Genomic DNA, 14,883 nt, shown 5'->3' with positions numbered 1-14,883 from the left:
CCCCCCCACATCTCTCCCAGACCCCCCCTCACATCTCTCCCAGACCCCCCCCTCACATCTCTCCCAGACCCCCCCCTCACATCTTTCCCAGACACCCCCCTCACATCTCTCCCAGACCCCCCCTCACATCTCTCCCAGACCCCCCCTCACATCTCTCCCAGACCCCCCCTCACATCTCTCCCAGACCCCCCCTCACATCTCTCCCAGACCCCCCCTCACATCTCTCCCAGCCCCCCCCTCACATCTCTTCCAGACCGCCCTCACATCTCTCCAAGACCCCCCCTCACATCTCTCCCAGACCCCCCCCTCACATCTCTCCCAGACCCCCCCCTCACATCTCTCCCAGACCCCCCCCTCACATCTCTCCCAGACGCCCCCCCTCACATCTCTTCCATACCCCCCTCACATCTCTTTCAGACCCCCCCTCACATCTCTTCCAGACCCCCCCTCACATCTCTTTCAGACCCCCCCTCACATCTCTCCCAGACCCCCCCCTCACATCTCTCCTAGCCCTCCCCTCACATCTCTCCCAGACCCCCCCTCACATCTCTCCCAGACCCCCCCCTCACATCTCTCCCAGCCCTCCCCTCACATCTCTCCCAGACCCCCCCCTCACATCTCTCCCAGCCCCCCCCCTCACATCTCTCCCAGCCCCCCCCCTCACATCTCTTCCAGACCCCCCTCACATCTCTCCAAGACCCCCCCTCACATCTCTCCCAGACCCCCCCCTCACATCTCTCCCAGACCCCCCCCTCACATCTCTCCCAGACGCCCCCCCTCACATCTCTCCCAGACCCGCCCCCCCTTCACATCTCTTCCAGACCCCCCTCACATCTCTCCCAGACCCCCCCTCACATTTCTCCCAGACCCCCCCCCTCACATATCTCCCAGACCCTCCCCCCTCACATCTCTCCCAGCCCTCCCCTCACATCTCTCCCAGACCCCCCCCTCACATCTCTCCCAGCCCCCCCCCTCACATCTCTCCCAGCCCCCCCCCCTCACATCTCTTCCAGACCCCCCTCACATCTCTCCAAGACCCCCCCTCACATCTCTCCCAGACCCCCCCCTCACATCTCTCCCAGACCCCCCCCTCACATCTCTCCCAGACGCCCCCCCTCACATCTCTCCCAGACGCCCCCCCTCACATCTCTTCCATACCCCCCTCACATCTCTTTCAGACCCCCCCTCACATCTCTTCCAGACCCCCCCTCACATCTCTTTCAGACCCTCCCTCACATCTCTCCCAGACCCCCCCCTCACATCTCTCCCAGCCCTCCCCTCACATCTCTCCCAGACCCGCCACCCCCCTCACATCTCTCCCAGACCCGCCCCCCCTTCACATCTCTTCCAGACCCCCCTCACATCTCTCCCAGACCCCCCTCACATTTCTCCCAGACCCCCCCCCCTCACATATCTCCCAGACCCTCCCCCCTCACATCTCTCCCAGCCCTCCCCCCTCACATCTCTCCCAGCCCTCCCCTCACATCTCTCCCAGACCCCCCCCCCCTCACATCTCTTCCAGCCCTCCCCCTCACATCTCTCCCAGCCCCCCCCCCTCACATCTCTTCCAGACCCCCCTCACATCTCTCCCAGACCCTCCCCCTCCATGCCTACATGGGTGGACACAGGCATGGGGATGGCTCCCCCGGCTTAAAGAATTAGCTGGTAGTAGAATCTCTTGAGTCCGAGCTGGAGCAGCGCGGGGAGAGGAGCGCTCTATAGCAGCAGACAGCGGAAGTTCCGGGTCAGACTGCTAGATGGCGCACCTCCCCTGCAGTCTGATCTGACTCTCGCTCAGTGATTCTACTACCGGCTAATACTTTAACCCCGCCGCATCCCATCTCCCACCGCCGCATCCCGTCTCCCACCGCCGCATCCCGTCTCCCACCGCCGCATCATCCCGTCTCCCACCGCCGCATCATCCCGTCTCCCACCGCCGCATCATCCCGTCTCCCACCGCCGCCGCATCCCGTCTCCCACCGCCGCCGCATCCCGTCTCCCACCGCCGCCGCATCCCGTCTCCCACCGCCGCCGCATCCCGTCTCCCACCGCCGCCGCATCCCATCTCCCACCGTCGCCGCATCCCGTCTCCCACCGCCGCCGCATCCCATCTCCCACCGCCGCCGCATCCCGTCTCCCACCGCCGCCGCATCCCGTCTCCCAGCGCCGCCGCATCCCGTCTCCCACAGCCGCATCCCATCTCCCACAGCCTGTTAAGCACCGGTTCGCCGAACTTCAGAAATCCTAGGACCAGGTTTGCACGAACCGGTGTGAACCGACTGAATCCCACCTCTGCCCCAGGGGTTACAAAATCACCTCATACCCATCACCTGTGTTTACAGCCGGGCAGCTACTGCAGCCTCAGTGCTTCCTGGTTGACGTCTGACGTCATTGCAGGGTCATATGACACTGATGACGTCACGTTGCCAAGCAACTTGGAAATCCAATAACAAAATAGTCACACGGACAGCTCAGCACACTTGCTGAACTGTGGAGAAGTCAAATTGCATAAATTAAACTTAAGTAACAGTAAATTGAAGCAACATGTACGCACTATATTGGTGCCATAAAGCAGCGCTGCGCAAAAATTCAGCTGCAGCCGCCTTCCTGGGAGCCCCGCCCTTCCCCTGAAGGCACGGCGTCAAATGACGTTGCGGATCATGTGACATCACGTCACGTGGCCCCACCGTGCCATTGGACGAGTGTTGCCATGGCGACGCTTCGCCGAAGACCCAGCTGCCAGTAGGTAAGTTAGTTACAGAGGCCTCGCTCCTCCCCCGGCAATTAATTTAATGCCTGGGGGAAGAGCGCAAGACCTCTGTAACTGCCCGCGCCCCCCCCACCCAGTTTGCGCACCACTGCCATAAAGGATATTTAATGACTATAAATTAGTCTGAAGAGCTGGGAGCTGCCGTGCTGATAATTTCTTTCTTAGATGATTTTTCTGCCAAAACGAAGGGGTTAAAGCTGAAAAGGAGCAAGTTAAAAGATGGTTCAATGTTATGAGCTTACAGTCGAAAGCAGCATTATTACATACTTATCTGAGCATAAGATAACAAGGCAAACTACAAACCATTAGGAATATATAGATTAAAGACATAACTCCTATTATAGATGGTGTAGACACAGAGGCACATAGGCTAGATCATAAGTGTTATCTAGTAGCTTATTGTAGTGAAACTTCTTTAGTGGCATGTACTACATTTTGATGCCTACATTCGTCCACGGCTGCATAACTGTCTGGCGTCGTTCTCATATGCCGCGCATGTGCGCACACACGTTACCATGCCCTGTCACCTCTCACGGCTCCGGTAACAGGGGGAGCAGGGGGGTCTGAGGGCGCCGCGTCCCCCGATTTTCAGTTATCTGCATGCACAGACCGGCGTTTTCGCCGTCATGCGCATGCGGGGCCTACAGCGGTCTGCGCATGCGCGGCCTGCGGTCTGCGCATGCGCGCTGGGCGCACCCGCCCATTCTGCGCATGCGTGGCGTATTATCCAACATGGCGGCCCCCTTCTCGATGTATATCCACCCGCATATATCTGGATTAATAGTAGAGGCTGACCTTACCCCAGGAATGAGGTTTAGTTCAAGTCACAATACTTACTTTGACAGGGAGATTCTGCTGCTGGAGAAGCCCCATGAGACAGGACCAGGGCTCGGGAGCGAGCACACGTCAGTGGAACGCATGTGAATATAAATATGTTCCACTGACTGCATTACACAGGGATTTAATGACCCCTCGAGCTGAATCTTCGCCGATTGATCACAGGAGAACGGATCGATCGGCAACTTAGCTAATCACTTGTCAGTGTTGGGATTGCATTGATGCGCATATTGAAGGGAAACATATATATATATAAAACTCACCTTTATGTTATTTGTGTTATCTTGTTGGGGAATTTTTAATTACAACTTTGTTTTTATTTATTTTTTAAGTAATAAGAAAGTAGTCACTGGTATATACTGTACATTGCTCTCCGTTAACTTCTGTTCACCTCAAAAACTGTAGAGAAGAAAGGAAAGACAAGTCACATTATTAACAACTTGTATCTTTTTTCAGCTCTTCTATAAAATAGACATTACTTTGAGACCTCACTAAATGTCCCAATTTTAGATTTGTATATTGTGCGAGAAACGAGGAAAAACAGAATCTTGCGGCATTCCAGTACTACAGGAAAATCTACTACAGAACCTGCACAGACCTCCCCCCACAGACACAGCTCCTGATCTGGAAATGAATATGGGAAAGAGCTTGGTATCAAGGTGGATACGCTATGGAAAAGTAACACACTAGCACAAGGTAATCAGGAATACAGTTAGGTCCAGAAATAATTGGACACTGACACAATTTTCATAATTTTGACTCTGTACGCCACCACAATGGATTTGAAATGAAACAACCGAGATGCAATAGACGTGCAGACTTTCAGCTTTAATTCAAGGGGTTGAACAATTATATTGTATGAAACGTTTAGGAATTGCAACCATTTTCATACACAGTCCCCTTATTTCAGGGGCACAAATGTAATTGGTCAAATTAACACAATCAAAAATAAAATGTTCATTTTTAATACTTTGTTGAGAATCCTTTGCAGGAAATAACTGCTTGAAGTCTGGAACGCATGGACCACCAAATGCTGGGTTTCCTCCTTTGTGATTCTTTGCCAGGCCTTTACTGCAGCTGTCTTCAGTTGTTGTTTGTTCGTGGGTCTTTCTGCCTTAAGTTTTGTCTTCAGCATGTGAAATGCATGCCCAATCGGGTTGAGATCAGTTGATTGACTCGACCATTGCAGAATCTTCCACTTCTTTGCCTTAAAAAACTCCTGGGTTGCTTTCACAGTATGTTTCGGGTCATTCTCCATCTGTAAAGTGAAGCGCTGTCCAATCAACTTCGCTGAATCTGAGCAGACAATATATCCCTATACACTTCAGAATTCATCTGACTGCTTCTGTCTTCTGTCACATCATCAATAAACACTAGTGACCCAGTGCCATTGTAAGCCATGCATGCCCATGCCATCACACTGCCTCCACCGTGTTTTACAGATGATGTGGTATGCTGGGGACATGAGCCGTTCCAAGCCTTCTCCATACTTTTTTCTTCCCATCATTCTGGTACAGGTTGATCTTAGTTTCATCTGTCCAAAGAATGCTGTTCCAGAACTGGGCTGGCTTTTTTAGATATTGTTTGGCAAAGTCTAATCTGGCCTTTCTATTCTTGAGGCTTATGAATGGTTTGCACCTTGTGGTGAACCCTCTGTATTTGCTCTCGTGGAGTCTTCTCTTTATGGTAGACTTGGATAATGATATGCCTACCTCCTGGAGAGTGTTCTTCACTTGCCTGGATGTTGTGAAGGGGTTTTTCTTTACCATGGGAAGGATCCTACGATCATCCACCACTGTTGTCTCCCGTGGACGTCCAGGCCTTTTTGTGTTACAGAGCTCACCAGTGCATTCTTTTTTTTCGGAGAATGTACCAAACTGTTGATTTGGCCACTCTTAATGTTCCTGCTATCTCTCTGATGGATTTTCTTTCTTTTTTTGCAGCCTAAGGATGCCCTGTTTCACTTGCATTGAGAGCTCCTTTGACCGCATGTTGTGGGTTCACAGCAACAGCTTCCAAATGTGAATGCCACACCTGGAATCAACTCCATACCTTTTACCTGCTTAATTGATGATGAAATAACGAAGGAATAGCCCACACCTGTACATGAAACAGGTTTTGAGTCAATTGTCTAATTACTTTTGCTCCCTTGACTAAGAGGGGGCTACATATTAAAGAGATGTAATTCCTAAACCCTTCCTCCAATTTGGATGTGAATACCCTCAAATTAAAGCTGATAGACTGCACTTTAAGCCCATAGTCATTATTTAACTGTAACTAAAGAAGAGAAGTCTGGGGCGCTCCCTCTAAATCAAATAATGCTGTAGTATTAGAAAATAACAGTGGGCCATACTAACCCAAACAAAGTTGTTTTGATTGCTGCTCGACCCCAATCCGAGGATCTTCCCGGGAGTTTACTGCGTGTACCGGAGCGGTCTCACATGTGAGTGTACTGTTGCTCACTTTTTATTTTAATAAATTACATCTTTATACAATGATGTGTGGTGTCACCCCTGTATACGTATACACCACTGTGTGAGCTGGGGAAGATTCGTGTTAGGACGCAGACGAGTGTTAGACATCAGACTACTGAGCTCCATAGAGGAAAGGTCTTTGACGGCAGTCGTGAAAGATACCATCACCTCTGTCCAGTACCACACTTGGCCGTGAGTACATTGTGATATATTATATATTTATATTCTCTTCACCAATACCTAGACTGTGTGTTGTCAATTGTGTGTTAGGGATATCTTCTGATTCCCTGTAAACTGGTATTGCGCCCCCCTACTCTTCTTTCCACATATCTGCACCACGAGGATCGCGGGAAGATCCTCGGTTTGGGGTTGAGCAGCAATCAAAACAACTTTGTTTGGGTTAGTATGGCACAGCTGAAATAACAACTTGTATCAGTGTCCAATTATTTCCGGACCTAACTGTATGTGTGTTATGTGGTTTTTACATCTCTATTGTCTTATTAATGATGTTAAATTGCATATCGTGATAGATCTGCATACACCATTACGGGTCATCATGAACTTCATATCACAAAACCTGACTTGCCTTATCGTGCAATGAATCAGCGTTGCAGCGCCAAAAATAAAGCACTTTTTATCGGACCCATTAAAAGCATCAGATCCGATAGAAAACAGGCATAATATCACATTTTCAAGTAAAAACTGCCGTACATCAAGTTCCGATATTTATCGGAACGGGATGAACGGCAGAAATACTGCAAATGTTTTTTTTTTTATGTAACTCAAATTTTATTGAGATTTTTGACATGTATCAGTACATATTTTCATATCCGTAAACACAGCAGTTGTACAAATGATATACATATAGAAATGATAATCAGATTTGTAAACAAGAAAATTTGAACCTAAATCAGGAGGGGTGGGTGAAAAAAAAAGGGGGGGGGGAAAGAAGTCAGTCCTATATCCAAGTGTCTCCTCCTCCAGACTTCCGGCGTATGCCGCCCGCGTGGCCCGGCTCACTGATCTCTAACCAAAGGACCGTCCTTTTCTTCCTCCGACTATTGTCTTCACTTACCATCAGGTATTTCTGCAATATCCTGTCAATATACCTGATTAGTTTAGCTCTCAATGTCATTTCATTATAGCTTGTTTTAATAGTACCTATGTGGCTGCTCTGTTGCCTTTTGCAGGACAGCACACTGTGCACTTAGTCCGACCAAACAGCTGTAAATACAAGCAGTTTGGTGGTAAGGCGTCCCTGTGTACAGGGTTCCTCCTTGCATCACGGGCTACACCCTAGAAATCAATTAACGAGCTTCACTTACCTTATAGCCATCAGGTATTGCTGCAATATCCTGCAAGTCATTTACTTCAGGATAGTGGATGGTTACATTGTCAAATACCATCTTGATATTAAGTGTACAGATTATCTAGTTGTCTGTTATATTATAAACCACTGCACAACTAGTTAGATTAGCTACACTTACCCACACCTCTTCGGTTTATTTTTAATTGTTTTTATCTGTGTTTTGTTCAATATTTGTGGTGTCCGAACAGTTATATTTGTAGTTGATCCTAATAAAGATGTAATATTTTAATTTAGGGTGGCTCTAGTGCCACATCAAGGGATCCTTTCTTTTCTAGTTTACTAAATATGAGTCTGCTAGAAACTCTTTCAGAGCTTGACTTTTGCTGTTATTACGGCTCACCTTTTCCCCATTATATAGACCCTCATAATTGTTTGAATTCCTCCACAGTTAATTTGGGGTTCGAAGTCACTGTGCCTGACTTCAATTTGATAGCCTGTATACCATAATTCAACCGTTTGTTCCTCAATTTATTTGCTAATAAGGTATCTGGCTTGTTTGCTTTGACCAACCTAATGACTTTTCAGCCTGGGAGGTAAGTAACAGATTTAATTCTATTCTAACATCTTTGAGTTCCTTCAAAATATCTGTACTTCATGTATTCTTATGCAGTAACCAAAAATGCCATATTACCGCCCATAAAAGAAGTGCCTTATTGCCATGCAAAAATAATGCATTTCCTCACTGAAATTGTGTTTGGATTTTAAATAAAAACATCCCCATCATAAATATAATTTCTGTAAAAAGGACACAGAAGTTTCACTTAAAAATGTGTGTGCTTGGCACGCGCACACTTTTTAAAATAACTAATGCCTAATTTCACCCAATTTTCTAATGATGTATTTTTTTTGTCTCGTCTAGTACAAAGACCCAAATGAGTATATGGAAAAGATGAGGACAGAACAATCTTGCAACATTCCAATAAATATGACAGAAAATGCATCTTTCAACCAGTCAAGGCAATTAATAAACAATGTAACTGCTTCTCATTCCAAAAGGTATATATTAGCAGCTGCCTCAGGAAAAGATCTTGGAGAAAGTGGGAAGAGTCTGACTTGGTTATCAGACCAGAACGCAAATAAGAGAACAGAGACCAGGGAGAGACCGCATGTATGTGGGGAATGTGGGAAGGGATTTAGTCACTTAACCCACCTGAACATTCACAAGAGGACACACACAGGGGAGAGACCGCATGTATGTGGGGAATGTGGGAAGGGATTTAGTGACTTAACCCACCTGAACATACACAAGAGTATACACACAGGGGAGAGACCACATGTATGTGGGGAATGTGGGAAGGGATTTAGTCAGTTATCCAGCCTGAACATACACAAGAGGACACACACAGGGGAGAGACCGTATGTGTGTGGGGAATGTGGGAAGGGATTTAGTCAGTTATCCAGCCTGAACATACACAAGAGGACACACACAGGGGAGAGACCGTATGTATGTGAGGAATGTGGGAAGGGATTTAATGTGTCATACAAGCTGGGCACACACAATTGGACACACACAGGGGAGAGACCGCATGTATGTGGGGAATGTGGGATGGGATTTAGTCATTTATCCAGCCTGAAAACACACAAGAGGACACACACAGGGGAGAAACCGCATGTATGTGGGGAATGTGGGAAGGGATTTAGTCATTTATCCAGCCTGAGGAAACACAAAAGGACACACACAGGGGAGAGACCGCATGTATGTGGGGAGTGTGGGAAGGGATTTAGTAATTTATCCCACCTGAACACACACACGAGGACACACACAGGGGAGAGACCGCATGTATGTGGGGAATGTGGGAAGGGATTTAGTCAGTTATCCACCCTGAACACACACAAGATGACACACACAGGGGAGAAACCGCATATATGTGGGGAATGTGGGAAGGAATTTTGTCATTTATCCAACCTGAGGATACACAAAAGGACACACACAGGGGAGAGACCGCATGTATGTGGGGAGTGTGGAAAGGGATTTAGTAATTTATCCCACCTGAACACACACACGAGGACACACACAGGGGAGAGACCGCATGTATGTGGGGAATGTGGGAAGGGATTTAGTCAGTTATCCAACCTTAGGATACACAAAAGGACACACACAGGGGAGAAACCGCATATATGTGGGGAATGTGGGAAGGAATTTAGTCATTTATCCACCCTGAACACACACAAGATGACACACACAGGGGAGAGACCGTATGTATGTGGGGAGTGTGGGAAGGGATTTAGTCAGTTATCCAACCTGAACCAACACAAGAGGACACACACAGGGGAGAGACCGCATGTATGTGGGGAATGTGGGAAGGGATTTAGTGAATTAGCCAAAATGAATATACACAAGAGGACACACACAGGGGAGAGGCCGCATGTATGTGGGGAATGTGGGAAGGGATTTAGTCATTTATCTAGCCTGAGGAAACACAAGAGGACACACACAGGGTAGAGACCTATCTCTAAAGCCAGGCATGTTTTGGGATAACCAGTGACTAAGATGCTCACATATAAATGAACACGTGTATCTGTGTTGCGCTAAATCACAATGAAAAGTGATTTTAGTTTATGGTGCATAGAACAAGCATTTTAAAAGGATAAAAAGTTGTAACGTTTTAAATGCAGGTTATTTGTATCATTCTTATTTAAAGAAAAATGTTGTTAATAATGTTTTATATTTCTATGCTGTTGGTTCTAATAAAATGTGCTTTTTCCCCATTATGCTGAAGCGATATGTAGTCACACTTAACTTTGAATCAGAATAGTTTTGCAGCGATCATTTGGCCGCCGGCGTTAGGCTGCAGACGGACCCTCCGCCACCAGTTGCTTCTAATGTTAATATTATTACTGTTTAGGGGATTCATTTAAGTGGTTTTGCGATTATGGTGGGGTCGTTTTAGGGTAAGTGGGACTTAGGATATAGGGGTTTTATGGTCGGGGGTTTAGGCACTTACCTTAGCGGTGAAGTGGCTGGCGGTGGGGTGAGTCCAAATGTCCAAGAATGTCCTTTGAATACTGAGGTGGAGGACAGAGACACAGACTAACGTCCCAAGTGAGGGACATTAATGCAGCCGCATTTATATACTGTATGTCATGTTCCTTTAATATCTCTAAAGAGAAGCAAGGTCTGACCATCTATTTCACAGGTTACACGTAGATATGAAAATGCACCTGAGGGGGTTGAGTGTCCCTTTATTAATGACATATGCAGTAATGATGTAACAAGAGGTGCCACCTCACACATGGACCTTTCCCACTGATGGTGACACTTGTACACCTCTGTGGCAGAGATTCCTGTTACACATGCGCTGGCGTTACCTCCCCACAAACACATTGCAAGGCTGAGGGAGGTGTTCATATGGGAATCTGAGGCCAAAACCTATGGTCAGAGTCCAGGAGACACAACCCCAACTTTATTTTGTATTTGTAACTAACCCAGAATGAAAAGCATTTAGCTGTGGGGGGCACGGGACACTGGAAGCCCCTCGTTCACCTCTGGGTTTTGATTTGGGCGAGTTCTGTTTTGGCGGGAAAGTGAGCCTTGTGTTACCAGGCAGATGTGGGACAGGTGTCAGGTGATTGGCTGAGCAGTAGATGGGGTGCAGAGGGCGGTGATTTGGGCAGGCCAGAAGGAGGGCGTGGATAGGGATTTTGGGCGGGAAAATGAAAGGTAAAGTATATATAGACAGAGCAGAAGCAGATAGGGAAATTACCGACGTTAGGGGACGTTGGCAGCCCCACTCCCCTCCCTATGTGTTATAATAGCTATATATACAGTGTATAGTGTTTTATGCTGTCGCAGCATGGCGACAGTGGGTTAAAAGTGCTAATGCTGTTTAGCATCATTCTGTGGTTATTGATCATTTTATACTGACTGGGGCCAGGGTAGAGTTGGGCAGTGGGTCTGTCCAACCCAGAAACATGAAAAAACCTTTACTTTAAAAAGTTTAGTGTCCCCTCCTCCCAGGGTTTAAGCTCACCCCACCCCACTTTTTAAAGTAGAAGGTTTTTTCATGTTTCTGTGTTGGACAGACCCACTGCTGTCATTCTCCCTCCAGCAGAGGTAAATGAGAATTTTGACAGTTTAGCGTTAGAACCTGCTTTACTGGTGATGTGGCTGCAGGCTTATAACGCTTTGGCCAAAGGGTAAAAGGGGACGATAGACAGCACACTGATAGTGTTAAATTTATGCAATTGCAGGGTGCATGGAACAAAAGGAGACCCTTATTCCCCTGTATAGTACTAACAAATCTACGTAAGTACCAGCACTCGCTGTCTAATGGCTAAATGATGAAAACAGTTGTAATGCAGAAAATACATTTAATAATAAAACAAACCAGAAATAAATCAAGTGTTTGCAGAAACCAGTGTCACAAATGAGCATGTCACAAAGTGAGGGGTGGGGGGGGGGGGGAAGGGAAAAGGGGAAAAAAAACATGAAACACAAGGAATATACACAAAAACCAGAGAACGGAAAGTATGCTAGGGGGGCGACGTTTCAATGGACTACCTCTTCATCTGGCCCATTCCCCCTGTTCAAAAAGGTCCCAGAGGTACTTCCCTAAGCCTTCCTTCCCCTATCACTGGTCAAATCAGACACCCCTGAAAATAGATAGCAATCATGCAGTGCAGGCTAAATATAGCTAATACCAGGGCAGCAAGAATCCACTATAGTCAATGCCAGTAGTTCAAGTACCACAAGACACTGTTGGCAATAGTACAGTAAAGGCTGAACACAGCTTGCAAAAAAGCACCAGGAGTCCACAATAGTCAATAAAAAGTTAATGGGAATAGCAAAGGAAAACAGTAATCAAACCCTCTGTGGCTCTGCTCCTCGTGCTCTGTGGAGTGCTGAGGAATGAAATAGCAGTCTCAGTTGTTATATGTAGTAGCTCTGGCCACCGCTCCGCAGTGTCCTGTGAATGACGTCATGCGATGGGACTTCTCATCTTGCAGGCTAGCAGCTGCCAACGTGGCATTTCCTAACTGCGCGTGTGTCATCTGTCCTCCCCCTCTGATCGTGAGGGGACATAACTGCGCATGTGCAAGTGATCTCGATCTGTCTGCCTCTGACTCCAGTAAACAGCACAGCCACACAGTGATGTAGGAGAAAGTGAAGATAGCACTCCTGGTGGTCACAACAGCAACTCCACCTTGTGGTGCTTGATGCTCTCACAGTCACTTGTAGGGAAAACATAAAAGGGGTGTAAAGCACAGTAAGATTACAGTAGTACTGATTCAATATTTGGACTCAATATATGACCCTGTCTACATAAAAGATACCAGATAGCCCCCTTCACTAAGAGACCCAGTGAAATAGATAAAATCAATGCAAAATAAAAAAACCTGAATAAACCTTTACAGATAAACCATAGGAGAAAAGACTGGACAAGTAACTGAAAGTTAAGAGATCAGAGACTTACCCACAGTTTAGGGCCTGGACAGAGGTAGGTAGAAATGACTAAGGTATCAGGGTGAATCACACACAAGCCAACATCCAGATGCCACCGAACCCACACTCCATGATCTATAGATCAATTAGACCCGTAGTATGCTGTCGGTCCAGGTCTGGTGGGGAGGATGTCATGCGGAACCTGAACGGGTAAATCGGATGGACACTAGAAACACTACACGGTGTGTGTAATGATCCATACCAATCAGAAATAACAGCTAAGGTCCATTTCCTTATTAATGCCTCTTGGGCTTACAGTATCTAAGCGCCTTATCCATTGTGTTTCTTTCTGTAATAGCATCCTCTGTAGGTCCCTTCCGCGCCGCTTTCTCCCCACACTATCAATGACCTGGTACCTCAGCTGGCTGACATTATGCCCCGCTTGTGTGAAGTGATGGGCAACTGGTGCGTCAGGATCACCCCTGCGTATGGCTGCTTTGTGTTGTCGAATCCTATCCTTCACCTGTTGCGTCGTCTCACCCACATAACCAAGTCCACACGGGCATTTAATGAGATATACTATGTTCTTAGATATACATGTATAGAAATTCTTAATCTGGTATATCTGTCCAGTATGGGGATGTCGAAAAGTGAGACCCTCTTGCATAATATTGCATTGACTGCAGTTTAAACATCTATAGCAGCCCAACTTAGGGGTGCCCAGAAAAGTCTGTCTCCTCTCAGTACCCCCAATGTCCGCTCTCACAAGTCTATCTCGGATGTTTCGACCCCTTTTGTAGGAAAACGGGTTTGAATGCGAAGACTGAAGATAGGAAGGAATCGTTCTGTAACAAAGGCCAATGCCTAAGTATGATGTTTTTAATTCTACCTGATTGAGTATTGAAGGTAGTCACAAAAGGTATCGAAAATGCTTCCCTGGGCGGTCACCCTGTGGTGTACCCTTTAAACGGTTCTCCCTAGAGATGGTCTCTGCCTTGTCACGTTGTGTCTTCAATAACGATTTAGGGTACCCTCTTTTCCTAAATTTATCCTGCATCATGTCTAGGGTGTCCTTAATGTCATCAGGGGTACTGATGATTCTTTTAGTCCTTAGAAACTGGCTGTATGTCGTGCCAGGAGGGTGAAAACTGCTATAATGTAGTAAATTGTTTCTGTCCGTAGGTTTGATGAACATATTGGATTCCAGTCTTTTGTTCACTACCGAGATGGTCGTATCCAAAAAGTTAATAGAAATGTCACTAAACTGACATGTGAACCCGATAGTGTCTCTTGCCCTGTTGATGTCAGAGATAAACGACAACAATGATCCCACATCCCCATGCCATATCAGGAACACAGTCGATGTAGCGCACCCACATATGCCCATGGTTGATGAACCCTGGATGAGGATAAATAAATTCATCCTCAAATCTTGCCATAAAGATGTTAACATATGTGGGTGCGACATTCGACCCCATTGCCGTCCCTTGCACCTGGAAGAAGGTGTCCTCAAAGAGAAAATAATTCTCCTTGAGGATAATCCCTAGAAGATCTAATATCAGCATACGTTCCCTTGGCGTATATAAGCCTCCTGAGGCCAACGTCTCCTTTACTGCTGTGATCCCTGCATAATGTGGAATCGAAGTGTACAGGCTGTTGACGTCAAGGGTAGCTAATAAAACACTAGTAGTGAATGGTGGGATCAAGGCTATCTTGTTCAAAAAATGTGATGTATCTTGAATAAATGACCTAGCACTATCTAAAACTGTCTCAGTAATTTGTCCAAGAAAATTGCACAGGGCTGAAAAATAGAGTCTGTGCCGGCTACTATGTGTCTCCCAGGGGGGTATACTAAGCTCTGGCCAAAGGGTTTAACTAAATAACCCTTACTCACGAGAATACTAATGAAGTATTATATATATATATATAAGAGACAACAGCGCACAACCCTAGTGAATTACCAAAAATAGGAGTTTATTATAAGGTAAAAAATGGTAATGCGCACTTACAAGAAAACAAGAGGTAAAAATCACATACGGGTTTCTTTGCT

The 14,883-nt window shown here is 46.7% G+C and overlaps 1 protein-coding gene across 10 annotated transcripts in view; it reads left to right on the top strand.

Annotated features, from left to right (window-relative positions):
- LOC142466682 (uncharacterized) overlaps nucleotides 1-14,598 on the top strand; it is a 49,580-nt gene extending 34,982 nt beyond the window's left edge. The window contains exons 2-7 of one of the 10 annotated variants that reach the window (XR_012788186.1): nucleotides 4,118-4,303; nucleotides 5,551-6,480; nucleotides 7,066-7,162; nucleotides 8,310-8,446; nucleotides 11,642-11,696; nucleotides 14,016-14,598. Coding sequence is in view for 7 of the 10 variants with exons in the window: in XM_075571976.1 (XP_075428091.1) it covers nucleotides 8,331-9,893 (1,563 nt within the window). In the remaining 3 variants the exon portion in view is untranslated. Of the gene's footprint in view, nucleotides 1-4,063; nucleotides 4,304-5,550; nucleotides 6,481-7,065; nucleotides 7,984-8,309; nucleotides 11,615-11,641; nucleotides 11,697-12,805; nucleotides 13,993-14,015 lie in introns of those variants that run through there. The other 9 variants (XR_012788187.1, XR_012788188.1, XM_075571976.1 and 6 more) reach the window with 9 other exon arrangements.
- Nucleotides 14,599-14,883: the final 285 nt, after the last annotated feature.

This window comes from Ascaphus truei, chromosome 15, assembly GCF_040206685.1.
Source record: "Ascaphus truei isolate aAscTru1 chromosome 15, aAscTru1.hap1, whole genome shotgun sequence".
NCBI lineage: Eukaryota > Metazoa > Chordata > Amphibia > Anura > Ascaphidae > Ascaphus > Ascaphus truei.
Note: the sequence above shows the minus strand (reverse complement) of the source record. Positions and strands in the feature narration are given on the sequence as shown.